The sequence below is a fragment of the Acipenser ruthenus genome, chromosome 42 (genome assembly GCF_902713425.1).
Source record: "Acipenser ruthenus chromosome 42, fAciRut3.2 maternal haplotype, whole genome shotgun sequence".
NCBI lineage: Eukaryota > Metazoa > Chordata > Actinopteri > Acipenseriformes > Acipenseridae > Acipenser > Acipenser ruthenus.
In genome coordinates this window covers 8,422,499-8,438,652 of record NC_081230.1, presented here as the reverse complement: position 1 = coordinate 8,438,652, position 16,154 = coordinate 8,422,499, and the positions used below count along the sequence as shown (strand labels likewise).

The following is a 16,154-nucleotide window of genomic DNA, read 5'->3' as shown; positions in this document are numbered from 1 at the left end:
CAAAGTATTGTTTTTCTAAAAATCAGTAGCCCAGGAAAAACGGTTTTAATGTGCATCAAACAAGTTCGGCGAGGGAAAAAAAAAAAATGGGAGCGCGGGTAATCCTCTGACATCTGGTAGCTGTTAAATTAAATGCATAAAACATTGATGTGTGCCTTTGTTATGAGAGATCTGTGTCTGCTTTCACAGGCTCATCATATCCTCGTTAGAGAGAGAGAGAGAGAGCCTGCATCAGATATATATACTATGCACCCGAAGCAAACCTGGTCCACAGATGTAGAATCAGACGGATCGCACGTCATGCTTGAGACATGTGATTCGCATTTGGAATCCGAATGATGGAGAGCTCTGCTTTGATGTTGTCGGGTTTTTGTGGGTCTGTTCTAAATCTGCTCCAGACCTTGCACTCCGTACTTGCCAATTCAACACTCCCTCCTAGCAGGACTTTAAGGGGTTCCAGAGTGCGTTTGTGTGCATGTAACTATGTTAAAAAATATACACACCCATATAAAACTACAGTACAGTTTCCTATACTTCAGTATAGTACTTTATAGGACACTGTAGTGTTTTCATAGAGGCACTACCCTGGAAAAATACTGATAAAATAAACAGTATAACCTTGTGTATTTTCAAAGCTTTTCTTAAAATGCCTTTGCATTCTTTTGTTTGTAATTTCTATAACCACAAGATAACATTGCCTCCCTCCCAGGCTCTTAGCTTTAACCACAAGAACACTCTGCCTCCCTCCCAGTCCCTCAGCTCTAACCACTAAATCACACTGCTTTCCGCCCAACCCTTCAGCTCTAACTACAAGACCACCCAGTCTTCCAGAACAGAATTATTTGCAGGTGACATATGAAGATGAATTTGTTGGCGTTTGTTTTATTACTGTAAAAGAAAGAAGCAAGACAGAAGTCAATCTGTTTCTGAAAAGGGGTTGCTTTTATTTGAACATCGCCAGGCAGTTACACAGTTGCTGAGGCACACAGGAGCCAGCAGTCATGTTGCTGTTGCATTGTGGGTTCTTTTACTTTTCTTTCTAAGCAATATATTTTTGTTAGTGGGGAGAGATTAGGGCAATAGGGTATCACTGTAGGACCCTTCTCAGCAGCATCATATCTCTTAGCTGCTTAGGGGGCTGCAGCTGTACCCCTCTCGAGTAGGGGGTAGGGCTCACTTCCCAATCTCCTTGGTGTTGGTGCTCTCTGACACCACCTTGCCGTCGACCAGGGTCTGTGTGACAGTGACTTTCTTAATGCTCTTGGTGCTGGACTGATCAACCAGGGCATCCTGGAGCCTGCAGGAGAGAGGAGAGAGGAGAGACCGTCAGGGGTTAGTAATAAATAAGGGTCATTTTTAAAAAATAGACCATAATGGCTGCATTGGTCTTTGCAGAGCCCGTCGCTTTATATTTTTGTAATACGAAGGTCAGCAAATAAGCTTGTACTGTCCTTTATAGCTAGAGTGCACTGTTGCTGTACGTGAAGCATCCCTTTCACTTAGTTAGGTAAAAACAATTCAAGTAGACAGACGTTTCAGCCAAACGTTTCAGGAGCATAAAGTTACAAACCTGACTGACTTACTGCCTAAATCTGACCGTTCAAATGCATGACTGATTAAGAAAAATCGATTGCGAATGGAAATAATCATATTAATATATTTGTTTTAATACCATGATAAATATTGAAAATAATATTTATTAAGCCGTCGTCTTTTCAGTTTGGAAATTCGTTTCGCTCACCTGAAGTCCTCCCCGTCCAGGAGCCGCCTGTAGGTGGCGATCTCTGCCTCCAGCTTCATCTTTATGTTGAGCAGCGCCTCGTATTCCGACGCCTGCATCTGGATGTTTCCTCGCAGCTGTCCCAGCTCCGCCTCCAGCTGCAGGATCATGTTGTTGTACCTTTCCATCTCCATGTTGTTGCGCATCTCTGTGTCCCGAAGCGAGTCTTCAAGTGACGCTTTCTGCAGGGGAACAAGAGAGAGGGGGGTGTTGGGAGGACAGCTCGCTTATACATTCGTACACAGGCAGGGCAGGGGAGGGATGGGGTGGGGGGGGGGGGGAGTGCAGATTTCTGAGCTTTTCAAAAGTTTGATTGGGTGTTTAGTGTTTTAGTAAAAGTTTTCAAGCTCTAAAATAATATATAGGTACATTACAACTCATTAATTAGAAATCCCAAACACAGTCATAGATTTAAATAGAGAATAAGTGAGTGTAGTTACCATGGCATCAAGAGCCTATAAGGTTCTTGATGCCAATAAGATCAATAGCTGTTATTGATAAGACCCCCGTGTTTTGCGTGCATGCTGTATCAGCTGTGTATCTCACCATGCTTCGCTGGGATTCCAGTTCGATCTCCAGGGACTGCATCTGTCTCCTCAGCTCTGTCACCTCTGTCCTGGCCCCCTGCAGAGCCTCTGTGTTCTGTATGACCTCCACCTCCACCTCTGTGAGCTGTCGGAAAAGGGACAAGGGGCAGCGTTACACTCGGCACGCAGCGTGAGGGACCAGAGCATTGCAAAGCCATGGCAAACATCTCGACGAGAAGGTCCCAGCCATTTAAACCCTTGAGGAGCGCTTTGTCAAGTTTTTTTTTTTTTTTTTTGGTCTAAAATTGCAAAGCGGAGACTAAGGAATGCTGCAGCAGCACGGAGAAGAAGCGAGGACTAGGATAAAGCAGCTGGAAGAAATGACACTACAAAGACGGCGATTTAAAATAGGAAACTTTTACAAATGTTCCATAGTGTTTAATCACTTCTGACAGGGTGTTTTGTAGTGGTAAATTGAGGCTGGCAGACTTTTCGGCTTGTGCCTTCCCTGCCAGGACCCCCTTGTGAACGAGACTGTATATCTCAAGGGTTCTATCCTGTTTAAATAAATACGTTTGATATTTGCAATCGGCTGAATACGTTTACGATTTGGGTGGGTGAAGCGCACAGTACAAGCCCAGAGAAAAGCTTAACTGAATCGCTGCAGAGTCAGTGCGTGGACCTGGGGAGGGGGGGAGGGGTGCAGTACCTTGTTTTCGTGCCACGCTTTGAGTTCATCCCTGTTCTTCTGCGCCATGCTCTCGTACTGCGCGCGCACCTCCGCCAACACCTGGGCCAGGTCCTGACCCTTGGGAGCGTCCACGTCCACCTGCACTCCGGACTGGGCGATCTGGTTGCGTAGATCGTTCACCTCCTGCAGGAAAGCCAGGGAGAGAGAGAGAGAGAGAGAGAGGTCAGGGAATGTTGCTCAGTTCCAATAGAGACTTGGATGCTTATTTGTGCTTTTTCATCGCAATCTAACCTTACGGATTACAAATACCGGTTTAAAATAAAGTGTTACAGAAAGTTTATATGCAAGAGAAATATACTGTATAGTATAGCTCAATATATGCAAATATACATATTTCAATGAATTCAATGATGTGGTCATTCTGAATCCCTTTTTTTGGAAACCGTTCTGGAAGATATTTCAGAAGATGTTTCCTCTATGTTTGCTGTATAGCTCTGACTATATGTTGCGTATATATTTCCCCCACCTGGTTGTGATTCTGCTTGATGAAGATCAGCTCCTCTTTCAGAGACTCGATCTCGCTCTCCAGGTTCATGCGGCCCATATTGGTGTCATCGATGACCTTGCGCAGACCGATGATGTCACTCTCCACCGACTGACGGATGCTGTACTCCGACTCGAACCTGCAGTAGAGATACGGGTCAGAGACCTTTTACAAAGCCAGCAGAACTGAACTTTTAAGACTAGATAGAAGAAGTATTTATGTTTTCATAGTTGGGGTGGATTCCAACTATGGTAAAAAAAAGAAAGACTTCCTTTAGTGTTTTAGTACTAATAATTGAATTGTAGAGAAGCACAAATGTTCATTGCAATTGGTGACCCCCAGAAAGGAGCTTAAAAAGGCTGACTGCTATAATTTGCATTAATTATTCTCGCTGTTGCAATTGCATTATAAACTACACTGATGCATTATACAAAACTGTGCTCCGATTCTTTGAAAAATCGAACTGGGAACGTAATAAAACTAGTGAAATCATTGAAAGACTATGAAATCAACCTGGTGGTTTGTTACTGCGATGTAAGTACAAAGCACTACATTAAAAAACAGGTTTGCGTGGAGTAGGTTGATTTCTGTTATCATAGACAAGTGTATTGTTATGAGAGCCCTCAGAGAAGGGATTAGTTTTAAGTACTTGACTATTTATTCTTAATGCACTGTTGGCTAAATGCCAGGGCAAGGAGACTGTAACATACTTGACTCTGAAGTCGTCAGCAGCCAAGCGGGAATTGTCAATCTGGAGCACCAAACGTGAATTGTCCATGGTCATGTCATACACCTGAGAGAGAGAGAGAGAGAGAGAGAGAGAGAGAGAGAGAGAGAGAGAGAGGGTCAGGGGGCTAACTCACGTCACAAATAATCTGCAACCAAACCACAATGAAAGTCCTCTGAAGTTGCACACAGCAGTCCATTCCCGCTTCCCACTGCCAGCAGTGCTCAGACAAAGAGCTCCCGTTCATCGCACAGGAAGGGGTCATTGACTCGAACAGGAATGTGCAATTTTTCCTGTTGAAGTCCCATATTGAAAACAGACGGCGTGAGGGTTTGCTGCGATAAACGGCTACTTCGTCTTATTGTTTTCCATACAGGCAGTGCACTGATGGGAGAATAGTCAATAAAAGTATGTTGCATATATTTAAAAATGCAAATGTTTCTACTGTAAGTACGTGCAATGTATACTGTCCACAGTCTCTCACTCCTATGGCATTGTGAAACGTGTAAGTTCCACTCTGGCTCTATGCCACCCCCCCCAACCCCCAGGTGTTGGCACACACCTATACACTGAGCAGAACAGGTATCTAATGGTGCTGCTGCTGTACACCTTCCAGTTTTTTAATGATAAAAATGTATCCAGTTTGGGATTCACTTAATAGTTAAATTATGTAGTTTTTTTTTTTTTCATTTAACTAACTTTTTTAGTAACTGTACAGGAACACAGCTTAGCCACAAATTCACACACACTCAACCCCCACAGCAGTCTAACAAAGCTAACAATTTCCATATAGCTTTAAGAACTACCAGATAGACAGGCTCTCGGAGGCTGCATCACAGTATGGGAGTTAAAGTGAGGGTTCCTTAAACTGGATTTTAGAACCGCTGCCTAGTCCTGTTAAACTTTACAGAAAACAAATAACACAAGACTAGCTTCATCACTGCTTGCAGCGTACTGAAAAGAAATGCATGTAATTGCACACGTATACAAGATTGATTCACTGGTTCTCTTTCATACAGTAGCACTGCGTTTTTGCTGTTTCGAGTTCTATTTCCTATACTTTTAGAGTGGTCTGCAGCTCTGTTGCTTTTCCTGTACATCTGTTTGTAGTGGAAATATCTTTCCCAGGCATGCACTTTTAAAAGTTACACTTTCACCACAAACGGACCCTCCCTTGGTCCTCCAAAACCAGCTGGCCACTCACCTTCTTCCTCAGGTCTTCCAGAGTCTTCTCGAAGGGGCTCAGGTCTCGGGTGGTGGGTCCCTTCTTCTCCAGGGCCTCTCTGATCTGGAACTCCAGCTTGCTGTTGGCCTGCTCCAGGTTGCGCACAGTCTCCAGGTAGGCAGCCAGGCGGTCGTTTAGGCCGATCATGGTCTCCTTCTCGTTGCCCACCAGGCCACTGCCGCTGACTGACATGGAGCTATAGGAGCCACCAGCCCCGGAGCCTAAGCCGGATCCGAACCCTGATGATGACCCCCCGACGGAGATCCGGGACCCCCTGCCCCCGGCACCGCCGTACACACTGGCAGCGCTGGCCAGGGGCATGGACCTCTGGACCGTCATCACCTGGCTGGAACGGACAGAGCCCACTGGCCTCATGGAGCTCACCGAGTAACTGCCTGGCCTGTAACTCATTTTGGAAGTGTGGAAGGCAGGGAGAGAGAGACTACAACAGCTGTACCTGAACAAGTTGAGGAAGGGACACAGACTACAGTAGCTCCCAGACCTGCATCTTTATAGTCCACTCCCCAGTCCCAGGGCTCGTCTGATTGGTGCCTCCAAGGTCCCCTCCCCCTTCACACTGCTCATGGAAAGTCCACACCCCCTGATCGAGTTCCAAGGACACGCCTCCCATTCAAAGTTTGTTCAGTCTGGAGTTCTGCTTCCAAAATCCTCAGGGTGTAGTCAGAGTAGACTTACTGCAGACTAGACTAAGCCCCAAAGGAACAGAAAGAGAAAGAGAAAGAAAGGAGGGAGGGAGCCTAAAAACCTAGAGCTTTAAACCAGCAAAAATGAACTTTCAATTCTAGATTGTAGACGTATTTGTTTGAGTGTGCACCGCAGGGTAAGGAAAGGAAAGGATTTGCTAGATAACTGACTTGTATGTTATCCTTAATTGCTCTGTACAAAATGCTGTAGAGTAACCCAGCTCGGGTAACTACTTTAAGATAAATTGTGAACTCTACACAAAAAGGGTTTTTGCGGTCTTGAAAGCTGGTGTATATATTTTGATACATATGTTAGCTGATCCTATTAAAAAGCCCCCTCGAAAAAAAAAAATCTTGCACTTACACATAAAAGCAAAGAAAAAGCTGGTATAAAGATGGCAAAAGAGCGGGCAAACGTTTGGCAAAAGCTCGGCAACCCGTAGCAAAGATGATCTAAAAGAAATCATGTGAAAAAAATGCAAGAATGGAAATTTATCGTGTTTAGAACTTTCTCAAAGAGGAAACACATAACTCTATAGTTCCACCTTTCCTGCAGTAGCAGCTCTCCCCATTGTTGTACAGAGCTGAAGAGAGATGGGTTTGTTTGGAGGAATGCAGGGTAGACACCGGCATCTGCCAGTGGAATCCACAGGGACAGGCACGTCGGTGCCTGATTGACCACAAGAATCAAGGCGACTCATCCGAGTGCATCACAATATCATGAGAATGCAATGGCTGGCATGCTGTGTTCACACTGGAATATTTGAATAATCAACTGATCTATTGAAGAGTCATCAGCATGCAACCACCCCTTATAAAAGTTTACTATACTACAGCAATGTGTAATAACGAATAGTGAAATAAAGCATGTTAAAAAGCATAGCAAAGCCGTTTTAACTGCGGTTAATGAACAGTGAAACCATGGGGAAACTTCAAAATGTCAGAGTTATGTCAGGTGCAGATTTACCACGGTACGCGTTCTCAGGATCTGCATTACGTTGCCCTGTCCTGTAATCTAGTGGTTGTTTTTGGTTGGTCTGGATGTCTCTTTCAGGGCTCAGGGTAAGGGGCTGCCCCCTCAGATTGTCTGGTTAATAATTCAGTTTGCTGTAGCTGTAGACAATTTGCAGTGTGGCAACGGGCTGGAACGGGATTCTGTGTTGCCTAACTGGCTTTTCCATGTCGTGAGTTTGAGCTTGGGGAAGGGCGGAGTGTTGTAACGAATACAGGACAACACAGCATATCAGAAGGGACAACGCCCAAAGCATACCCAGGACTGCAATACACAGCCCCCCAGGGGTTAATTTGTGCCAGATTGCACCGGATCCCAGATCCGGTTCCTATTTGTCGGACAGGCGAGAATTATACTGTTTGCAAATGAGGAACCATAAGAAGAAAAACATTTTTTTTTTGTTTGAAAAAAGAACTCTACATGCATACGTAACATGTGCAATAAAAACAAAAGCTTTCCTGTTCCATGAATTGAATGACAAAAGCGACAAAATGACTTTTTTAGGGTGTGGCATGCAGCTACCAGAACCAACAATAAGACGCGAAACCCCCAGATCCGCAAGCAGAACTTGAAGCATAAATGGGAGCTGCTGTAAATCAAGTACGTTAGGTCTAGAAACAAAGATCCTTAATTATAAGATCCGGTACCTTTTTGTTTAGAAATGAACCCCTGAGAGCCTCTATACCCATCACTGCCATATAGAGCTCCTATACCAGGTCCTATAGACTGATATCCACCACGGTCCCTATGGAGACCTCCTTTGACTGCTCCCTGTATTCTGTGTCTATGTAAATGGGTATTCAAATTCATGCACATGGGTAGTCAAATGTCCTGCTTGATGACAGATCTCCAGCCAGAGCAGCAACTGACAGAAAAAGAGCCACTCTCTTTGGAAGCTGTTTTTATCTCAGTCTTTATTAGAGAAGCATTTGCAGGATGCATTCAGCCCTCATGACAGTGTGAGTCTTATAAAGGGAGTTACTGCATGAATGCTCTATGAGTTTTTGATGCCACAAGCCTGCAGAGCACATAATAAAGGCATGACTTTGTTATGACTAAGCGCCCCCCCCCCTCCCCCCCCACAAACATATGGGTCCAATCATTTGCGGCCACACATTGACGTCAATTGCTGTGTGTTAGGCAAACGGCCTCCTACTTTTAGTTGGGTTCGCCAAGCACATTTAAATTGCCAATTCAATGATGCAGTTCTGTGTATTCTGTGTAAAGCAGGAAATCAATACAGTAGCCTTTATTGCCCTACATCTGGGTATGGATGGAGTTCTGTTCATTTTTACGATCACTGATAACGTGTCGATGTGCACGGGCCATGGTATCAGAAGCATTACTTCACAGCTGGGTTTACTGTCGAAACAGAGATGATTACCAGAGTGCATGTTAGTATCTGCTCCGATTCTGTCCTGCTCCTCTCTCAGCCCATTCCTTCAACTCTTACACACCCCCCTCCCAGCCACCCTCATCCCCAGAATCTTCAGAGGAAGCAGGATCCCACAAACAGACAAGGGCAGGCCTGTCTGTGAAACAAGGGCATACAAATTCTTTCAGTGCCAACCAAATAAGTGGGGTTTCTGGATGATGAAACTTCAAGCCTCTTTTGGTGGTATAGCATTATAAAAAACACAAAGTCCAAATAAAGCATTGCAGAGTACAACAGCAATAACAATCGCCTGACCTACAGCTCTGGACAAAAGTTTTGCATCGCCTAGAATTTTAGGATCGAGGCAATGTTTTTAAAAATATAATTTAGATCTTTTTATTTAATCATGCAATCAAAGAAAATAAAAAAAATATATTGCAAAAGTCTATAATAGTAGTACAGTATTGATTTCGAAATGTCACATTTTTCAATTTGTGTTCGTTTTTCATTAAGTATATGGAAAACTACAAAGCGATATGTAATTCAATATGCTAAAGTAGCATTATTCAGCAGGTTTCATCCGACTTTATGAAGCAAATGTAATTCATTCTATAGGATGATGCAAAACTATTGGCCATAGCTGTACATTTCTATCCCTGTAAAAGAATACAACTGATGGAAATTGTTTTCGAAGTTCAAATTCAAAATAATATATCTATATATATATTTGAAAGAGGAATTCATTGTAGTGGGGAACACAAGCATGCTTTATGCTTACCGGTCAATCATTAACAACAATTACACAGATCCATTCATTAGATGGTTATCTGTCTTCTTCTCCGTTTCTAGGAATCACATTTAATAATGGTTAGGATAAGGGTCAGGGCTATTACTTGGAATACCTTCATCTTCAAAGCAAAATTTCAGTTTTTATTGCAGCACTGTAGTCACACACGTCATTGTGTTGTATTTTTAGGTCATTTTTACAAAGATCTGTTATTTAAAGTTGCACAAGTCTTTAAGTGCAGCACAGAAACCAGGACCAGAGGACACCGCTGGAAATGAAGTGGAGATAGAGTTAGGACATAGGGAAGTAGACACTTCTTCACACAGAGGTGAGGGGATGGAATGGGTTAGCTGTTAAGATACTTGGATATTTTGAGAGCCAGTTTGACAAGGAACCAGACAAGCATAGATGGTCTGAATGAACTACTCTCGTTCATAAGTTTTATTATGTTCTTATGTAAGCTGACTAATGTGAGCTTTTCCTTGCTCACATTTTCCAGTAAGCATACGTGGCATTTTTTTTTCTTCATGAGTCTGAGAAACCTCCAAGCTTCTAGCTCGTGCTATTTTGGGGTTGTGTGCACACACGTTCGGGAGCAGCACTGCATTCTTTCACATCTGCGTACGAGAGGAATTTTTAAAACCAGCATTTCACCTTTTACCCCCAGATCTGCCACCTCTGTGTTGTGTGCATGGTACACACCAGGCTCCCATTGCAAAACCATCAGTACATCTCACATGCCCTCCCAGCTCTTTAGACTGGGGTTTCAAATATTTCCAAGACGTCATCCCATGAATTTCCAGCTGTTTTTTTTTTTTTCGTCTGAATCCTGTGGGTTTGACAAAGAGACTACAGCAAACACGCTCACAGCAGAGAACTCCACCAACCCAACTGGAACTCTTGTTAATGAGACATAAAAAAGTTACTGTATTACCGCGGCATATTTTTGCAGTTTTCCCATGCTTTTCCAATGGCTATACTATGCATTACCCTGGTTTTGCCATGTTTATTAATATGCATTACCATACCTCGCTGTTCTTTGCAATGCTTGCCTATGCTGTACCATGCTTTCACTGTGCTTTACTACCCTTTGTTATGCTTTTACTATGGGACACTTTTACGAGGGACTATTTAGAGTACAAACTTGTCACTGGAACAAAGAACATCTAAGCCCTGGCAAAGAGTTTTGTGAATTTAGTATTTTTTGTATTTTATTTGTCTTTCATCAGTATTATGCAAAATGTTGGTTTGCAAAGCCGTTGCACCAATGCAAATTCATCCCCTACGACTTCCTGAAATAAAAACTCTAATTTTAATGTATTTTAATGTACCTCCCTGCAACAGAAGCTGTGGGCTTCTCCCTCGGCTGGGGGGAGGGAGCAGAGAAACTCAGACAACAGGTAAGGTGTGACTCTGGGTTTAACCACCACCATCCAGATGTTACTGCGCCCTGACCCACCCCAAGGCTGTTGAATATTATATCTGTTTTATGATCCTCATGGTGTGAACATTAGCCATAAAGCAGATTAGCATTGACTTTATAGCTGAAAGATGTTCCGGGGTGTGAATTCCCTCAGATGTCATGTGATTGCTGCTGTGAAGGCATCAGCTCATAGGAAGATGCTTTAAACTCCCTGGCCAAGTAAGCTTGTGAACCATCTGCAATGATTTATTTAATCAAGAGTACACGTATTACTTAGATAATCACTAATACAGACGCATGGATACATTATGTATATTAATTCAACCTCATAACAGGTTATTGAGGCAATTCGTGGTCATTGCAAAGTGTAGTAAACCACATAAAAAGCATGGTAAAGCACTGCTGATAATGCATGTTAAAAACATGTATCACTAACTGTAAATGCATAGAATTAGCACATGCAAACTGCAGATCTACTGGTGCCATCCGCATTTGCCATCTGCATTTGCTTTCAAACTGCAGCCATTTTCTGTGCAAAACCCTCCCTTCTGAAACACATGCTTTGTTAAACTCTGCTCCTAATAAGGCTCTATTAGCAGCCAATCTTAAATCTGAAACTCCTGGCCCCGGCATCCTGTACTCCCACACACGGAAAAGACATTCCAGAGAGACTACCACAGTTCTCAGCACTGCACAGAAATGAGCAGGGAGAATAGGACCAAGCCCTTAGCTTTTGTAACATCAAATTCCTCAGACAGCGAGTACTCATACCTGCCCAGTACCAAGAGAGATAAGTAAACTATTCCAGGAATGAGCGTGCTGCGCTGTGAGGAATGATAAACAAAGCCAGATGCATCAAGGTCTTAAGCCAGAGTGCTCGGAGTTGTACCATTTTTCTCCAGTGAAAGAAAACTTTTACAGAACTGTAAAAACAAACAGCTATAGAGTGGGGTGCCCTTAAATGAACCCCCTGAGTTGCTTTAAAAATCAGAGAAACTAGACAGAACAAAACATACACTGTATAAGCCCTTCTGAAAATACCCTGCATGCACAAATTTATTTACCTCTAAGTGTGACAAATATTTATTTGTGTTACCGGGTTTCTGTGTGTTTTTCTATATTGGGTAACTCTTTTCATGAAGTGTCTCTGATTACTGTGCGTTTACATAGTTGTAAATGCACGTGTACTTACTCATAATGACCATGTTACTATGCATAGTTACAATGTACTGAATGTGTAAATCTGGGAGGGGTCTTGTATACGGTTGGGATTGGTCTTGATAGCTCTGGGAGAGATAGAAAGTGTTTCAAAGCTCATTGTGTTTCATTGATCACTGGCTATGAAACTGCATTGAGTTCAGTGTGGAGTTTAGTTGCTCTGGGGGAGCTGATTCAAAGCCTGTTGTCGCCTCGCCCTTTTGTTTGATCCGACGACACCCATCTCGCTGATGAAATGGACCATCAATAGAGCGGAGACTCTCACGCTAAATTCCTCATTTAATGGACCATGCAAAATCGACCACGCCTTTGCTTCTGAAAACCTTGTTTTCGAAACTATAAATAAACGACGCTGAGGGTTTTTATTTTGCTAAAGTGCCAAGTTCTTTTAAAAAGGGAGGGGGGAGGGGGGATGGTGCTACAGTTACCAAATCAGTCAGGGATGAACCCCACAGAACATGACACATTTCATTATCAGGAGCTGTTTATCTTTCTAGTTTCGTAACATCATTTTTTTTTTTTTTATTCTTGTAGAAATCAAAGTGTTGAAAACTTTACATTGGAAAAGTTTACTCAATATGCCTCTGTGTGTTTGCAGCGCTGTGCTAGTTTGGTTTACACAAACCATATGTTTTGTGCTTTAGTAGTGTCCCCTCCCACTGTGTTTGACATTGATTGAAAACCCTTTGTCCAAATGTTTGCTAATAGCCGCATTTTTTAAAGTGTTTGCTCCAGTCTTTAATTAACTCCTAGTTTTTTTTTTTATTTAAAGAGAGAATTTAACGTTGAGATACAAACAAAACAAGAATGCTTTGGAGCTGGAGACCTTGAATTATATGAATAAATTCTGTACAATCAGAAAATAGGAGTTTTTCAAAATAGGAACTTTTCAAACAAATAACCTGAAGAGATCCACTGCTTTGCACTTCAATATACTTTTTTTCTTCCATGGTGGGAGTCCAAATAAAAGTATCCAATTATTTAGACATCAATGTGTAGAACCAGGGTCCAGTCTGTCGGACAAAAGCATGACTAGTTAATGCAGTGAAAGAAAGACAAATATGACAGGGAAAAATGTAATAATTTGAAGCCTTTTACAGACCGCACATCTGCTGATCTCAAACACTATGTAAACTGTTTCTGTAAATGGTTCTTGAAAGCGTGTAATCACACTTATTTTAAGTAGCCAAACTGTCATTCTTGGAAGTAAATTGCCTTTTAAAAGACAGGTTTAGAGTGCAGCTTTCTTTTTATTTTTTTTTATCCTCTTGTAAATGTCATCTAAGACGAAGGTGATCAGAAAGCCCTGGTAATCCCTTAATTATACGTATTAGTGCTAATACATTTGACGTGGACTTTCCCCAGCCCTGATCTGAAAGACGTTTTACTGAGCGGAGGACCGTTTCAGTTAAGGAAACCAGATGTTGTCACAAACCCTCGGTTTGGGGGATGGAATTTTGCGTAGGAAAACAGGAAAAGGCAAGTTCACAAACAAGAACGAAAATCCGCACTGCAGTGAAAAGCAGATGTTTTATTTAATTATACACGCCATGTGCTGTTTTACAAAAGAGAAATTTCCAGAATCTTCTGGGGACCCTTCTGGGTACTTCGTAGTTTTTATAAGGGTGTCGGTCTATTTTAATGATCTAAACAGTGGCGGAGCGTAATACCACCACTCACGCATTTTTAGAAAGGAATACAAATTATTTAAAACAGTCTAAAACCCCGGAAGCTGCTCACAACAGTGATTCACTGTTCCTTGCTACGGTTTATAATTTTATTCCTTCTGGAAATTTTACATAGCACCATGTATCAAAGAAGGGGCCCCAAGGCTTCTCAGTTGGAAACAAATGACTCATGATGCAATTAGAGTCTCGAAGGACAGGGATTCAAGTTTTCCATCAGCACAGTCCCCCCCGTCCCCCCCGGCCCTTCCTAGATACCCCCCCCCCCCTTTAGCGCTGGGTGTGGCCCCCTTCTCTCCGGCTCAGGGATTTACAATTCGGGTTTTGTGTTCAGAGCATACTGTAATGCCAGCGACTGATTAATTAATTCAATCTGCCCCTTCAGCACAATCCTTTGCTTATTTCTTCTCGTTGCAAGTGTTTCGGGTTGTGCTGCTAGACAGCTTGATAGTTTTAAAAGACTCGAAAGCAAAAATGCTTATTTTTTTCTTTGTAATATATATGTTGGAGCTGACTTGAAGGTGCGGTGCCATAAACCACCTCTCTACGGGTCACTGTCACAATAAACAGACCAACAAACCAGATATCCGCAAGGATAAACCGAACCATGTCTGATTACCGTTCTGGAGCAGCGTCTCAGCTCTGTCTGCCAAGATGAAAAAGGTTTCACACCACGATCCCTCCATATTTTAACATTCGGTAACTCACAAATTTGGTTAATTCACGGTTAGGCCGCGCTGATGATGAAACCGCAGAATCGCCATGCAAAATGACTGTGGTGAACATTAATAAGGGCCTACATATCATATTGCGTAATAGTGAAATGAAAAAGCTGAACTATGACAAATGTCCTCAAACAGTTGGCTGTTAGACAGTTAATAATTAGAGGACAAGTTTGAGTATTTTTACAAGAGGCTCGGGACGCATGATTTTGGAAACCCATGCCGAAGGTCATACAAGAAGAGCACTCCAGTCTCTACAGCTGATATGTGTGTGAAACAGTCCAGCTACATTTAGATTAGCAGAGAAAGGCAGGCTGTACAGAGGGCTCCGATTCTGGAATTGTGGCCATATTTGCAGTTGCTAGGAGAGGGATCGGACAAAACAAATAATACGCTCCGTCTCAGACGAGGCGTTACCCAGCAGGGTAAAAGCAGCTCTTCAGATTGCATCTGTGCCCTGCAGAGGTGAGTCACTTTACAGTTTGACTTCACTCTTTTTCAATGCTGGTCCCTGATGGCTTGTTTAGTTATTTGGCAAGGGCTGGCTACTTTACACACCCCTCCGCTTTCCAGATGTCACCTCACGGAAAAGGAAACCAGGCTCTCTGTGAATATTCCTACCGTTCACTTGACTGTTTGAAAAGCAATTCAAATTAGATTGAGAGCAAGCAGCAGCCATGGCATTCTTTTTATTGCATAGTTGCAATATTTTTAACTTCAGGGTGTGTGGTTATTAGCTAACGAAGTCTCTGTTAGGGTGCGTTCACCGGAGGTCAGGAGCTGCTCTTCAGTTTCAGATGTGTGTCACATTCATATGAAACACAGGCGAGACCGGCCACAGTGTCTTTACGGAAAGAAGAGCCCCATCATCTGCTTGATCGAGTTATCTTTTGTCCTGCTGGAAGATATTCACAGTTGTGTACTGCTTTCTTCTGTAAAGACACTGAACTCGCGTAAAACAGTAACACTAAGAACCACTCCGAATGATTGCAAGCGATCGCATGCAAACAAAGGTAAAAGGACAGGAAAATAAAAACTATGGGAATGCAATTCAAACCTGCTTACTCTTACCGCTCTGAGGGAGCTATTCTGGAACCTCTTGGCTAATTAAAACAATACACCCAGTTGTACATATCATGGCAATCGACACACAAACGTAAATTCCACAGTAACTTTCACTTGCAGCTGCCCTGGTCCACAACCATGTTGAATTTGACACTAAAATAAAACGCCTTTGTGGCTGTTGACTACATTCTTCCATAGTTTTATCATCCCTTACACCCCCTCAGTCATGTTCAGACTGCACTAAAATAGAATTGGGTATGCGTTTACATCCCATTCTGTCCACTCTCCACTTCCAATAAAAAAATCCACAACTGTGTTCTAAATGAGAACTGGCTGTCCATTTCATCACATTCTCCAGACCTGACTTTCCAAAAGCCAACTTGTTTGGGTGCTTTGTTCAAATGCTTGCAAATGACTGAGCCAGCATATGGGGGCACCTTTGGATCACTCAACATGAGTGTAGGTGAGGGAGAGAGATGTCACTGAGCAGGGGGGGTGGGGACAGGTGACCAAACAGATTACAGCCTGACTGCGTGTCTTGACTCTGCACAAGCCTGGTGCTGGATTACCCCTCAGTCCCTCAGTCAAGATCTAACCAACCCATACCATTGGAGCCATTTGGACCATAGCTACAGTTTATACAGCTCTGGTCAAACCAGAGTTCTGGTT

At 42.9% G+C, this 16,154-nt stretch overlaps 1 protein-coding gene across 1 annotated transcript; it reads right to left on the bottom strand.

The window, feature by feature from the left end:
* Positions 1-923: 923 nt before the first annotated feature.
* LOC117966903 (keratin, type I cytoskeletal 18) lies at positions 924-5,977 on the bottom strand. The gene is made up of 7 exons (XM_034913788.2): positions 5,474-5,977; positions 4,253-4,335; positions 3,525-3,681; positions 3,017-3,181; positions 2,327-2,452; positions 1,742-1,962; positions 924-1,297 (listed from the first exon to the last, which is right to left on the bottom strand). Exons 1-7 carry the CDS (start codon positions 5,903-5,905, stop codon positions 1,174-1,176), a joined length of 1,308 nt encoding a protein of 435 aa, XP_034769679.2. The 5' UTR covers positions 5,906-5,977; the 3' UTR covers positions 924-1,173.
* Positions 5,978-16,154: the final 10,177 nt, after the last annotated feature.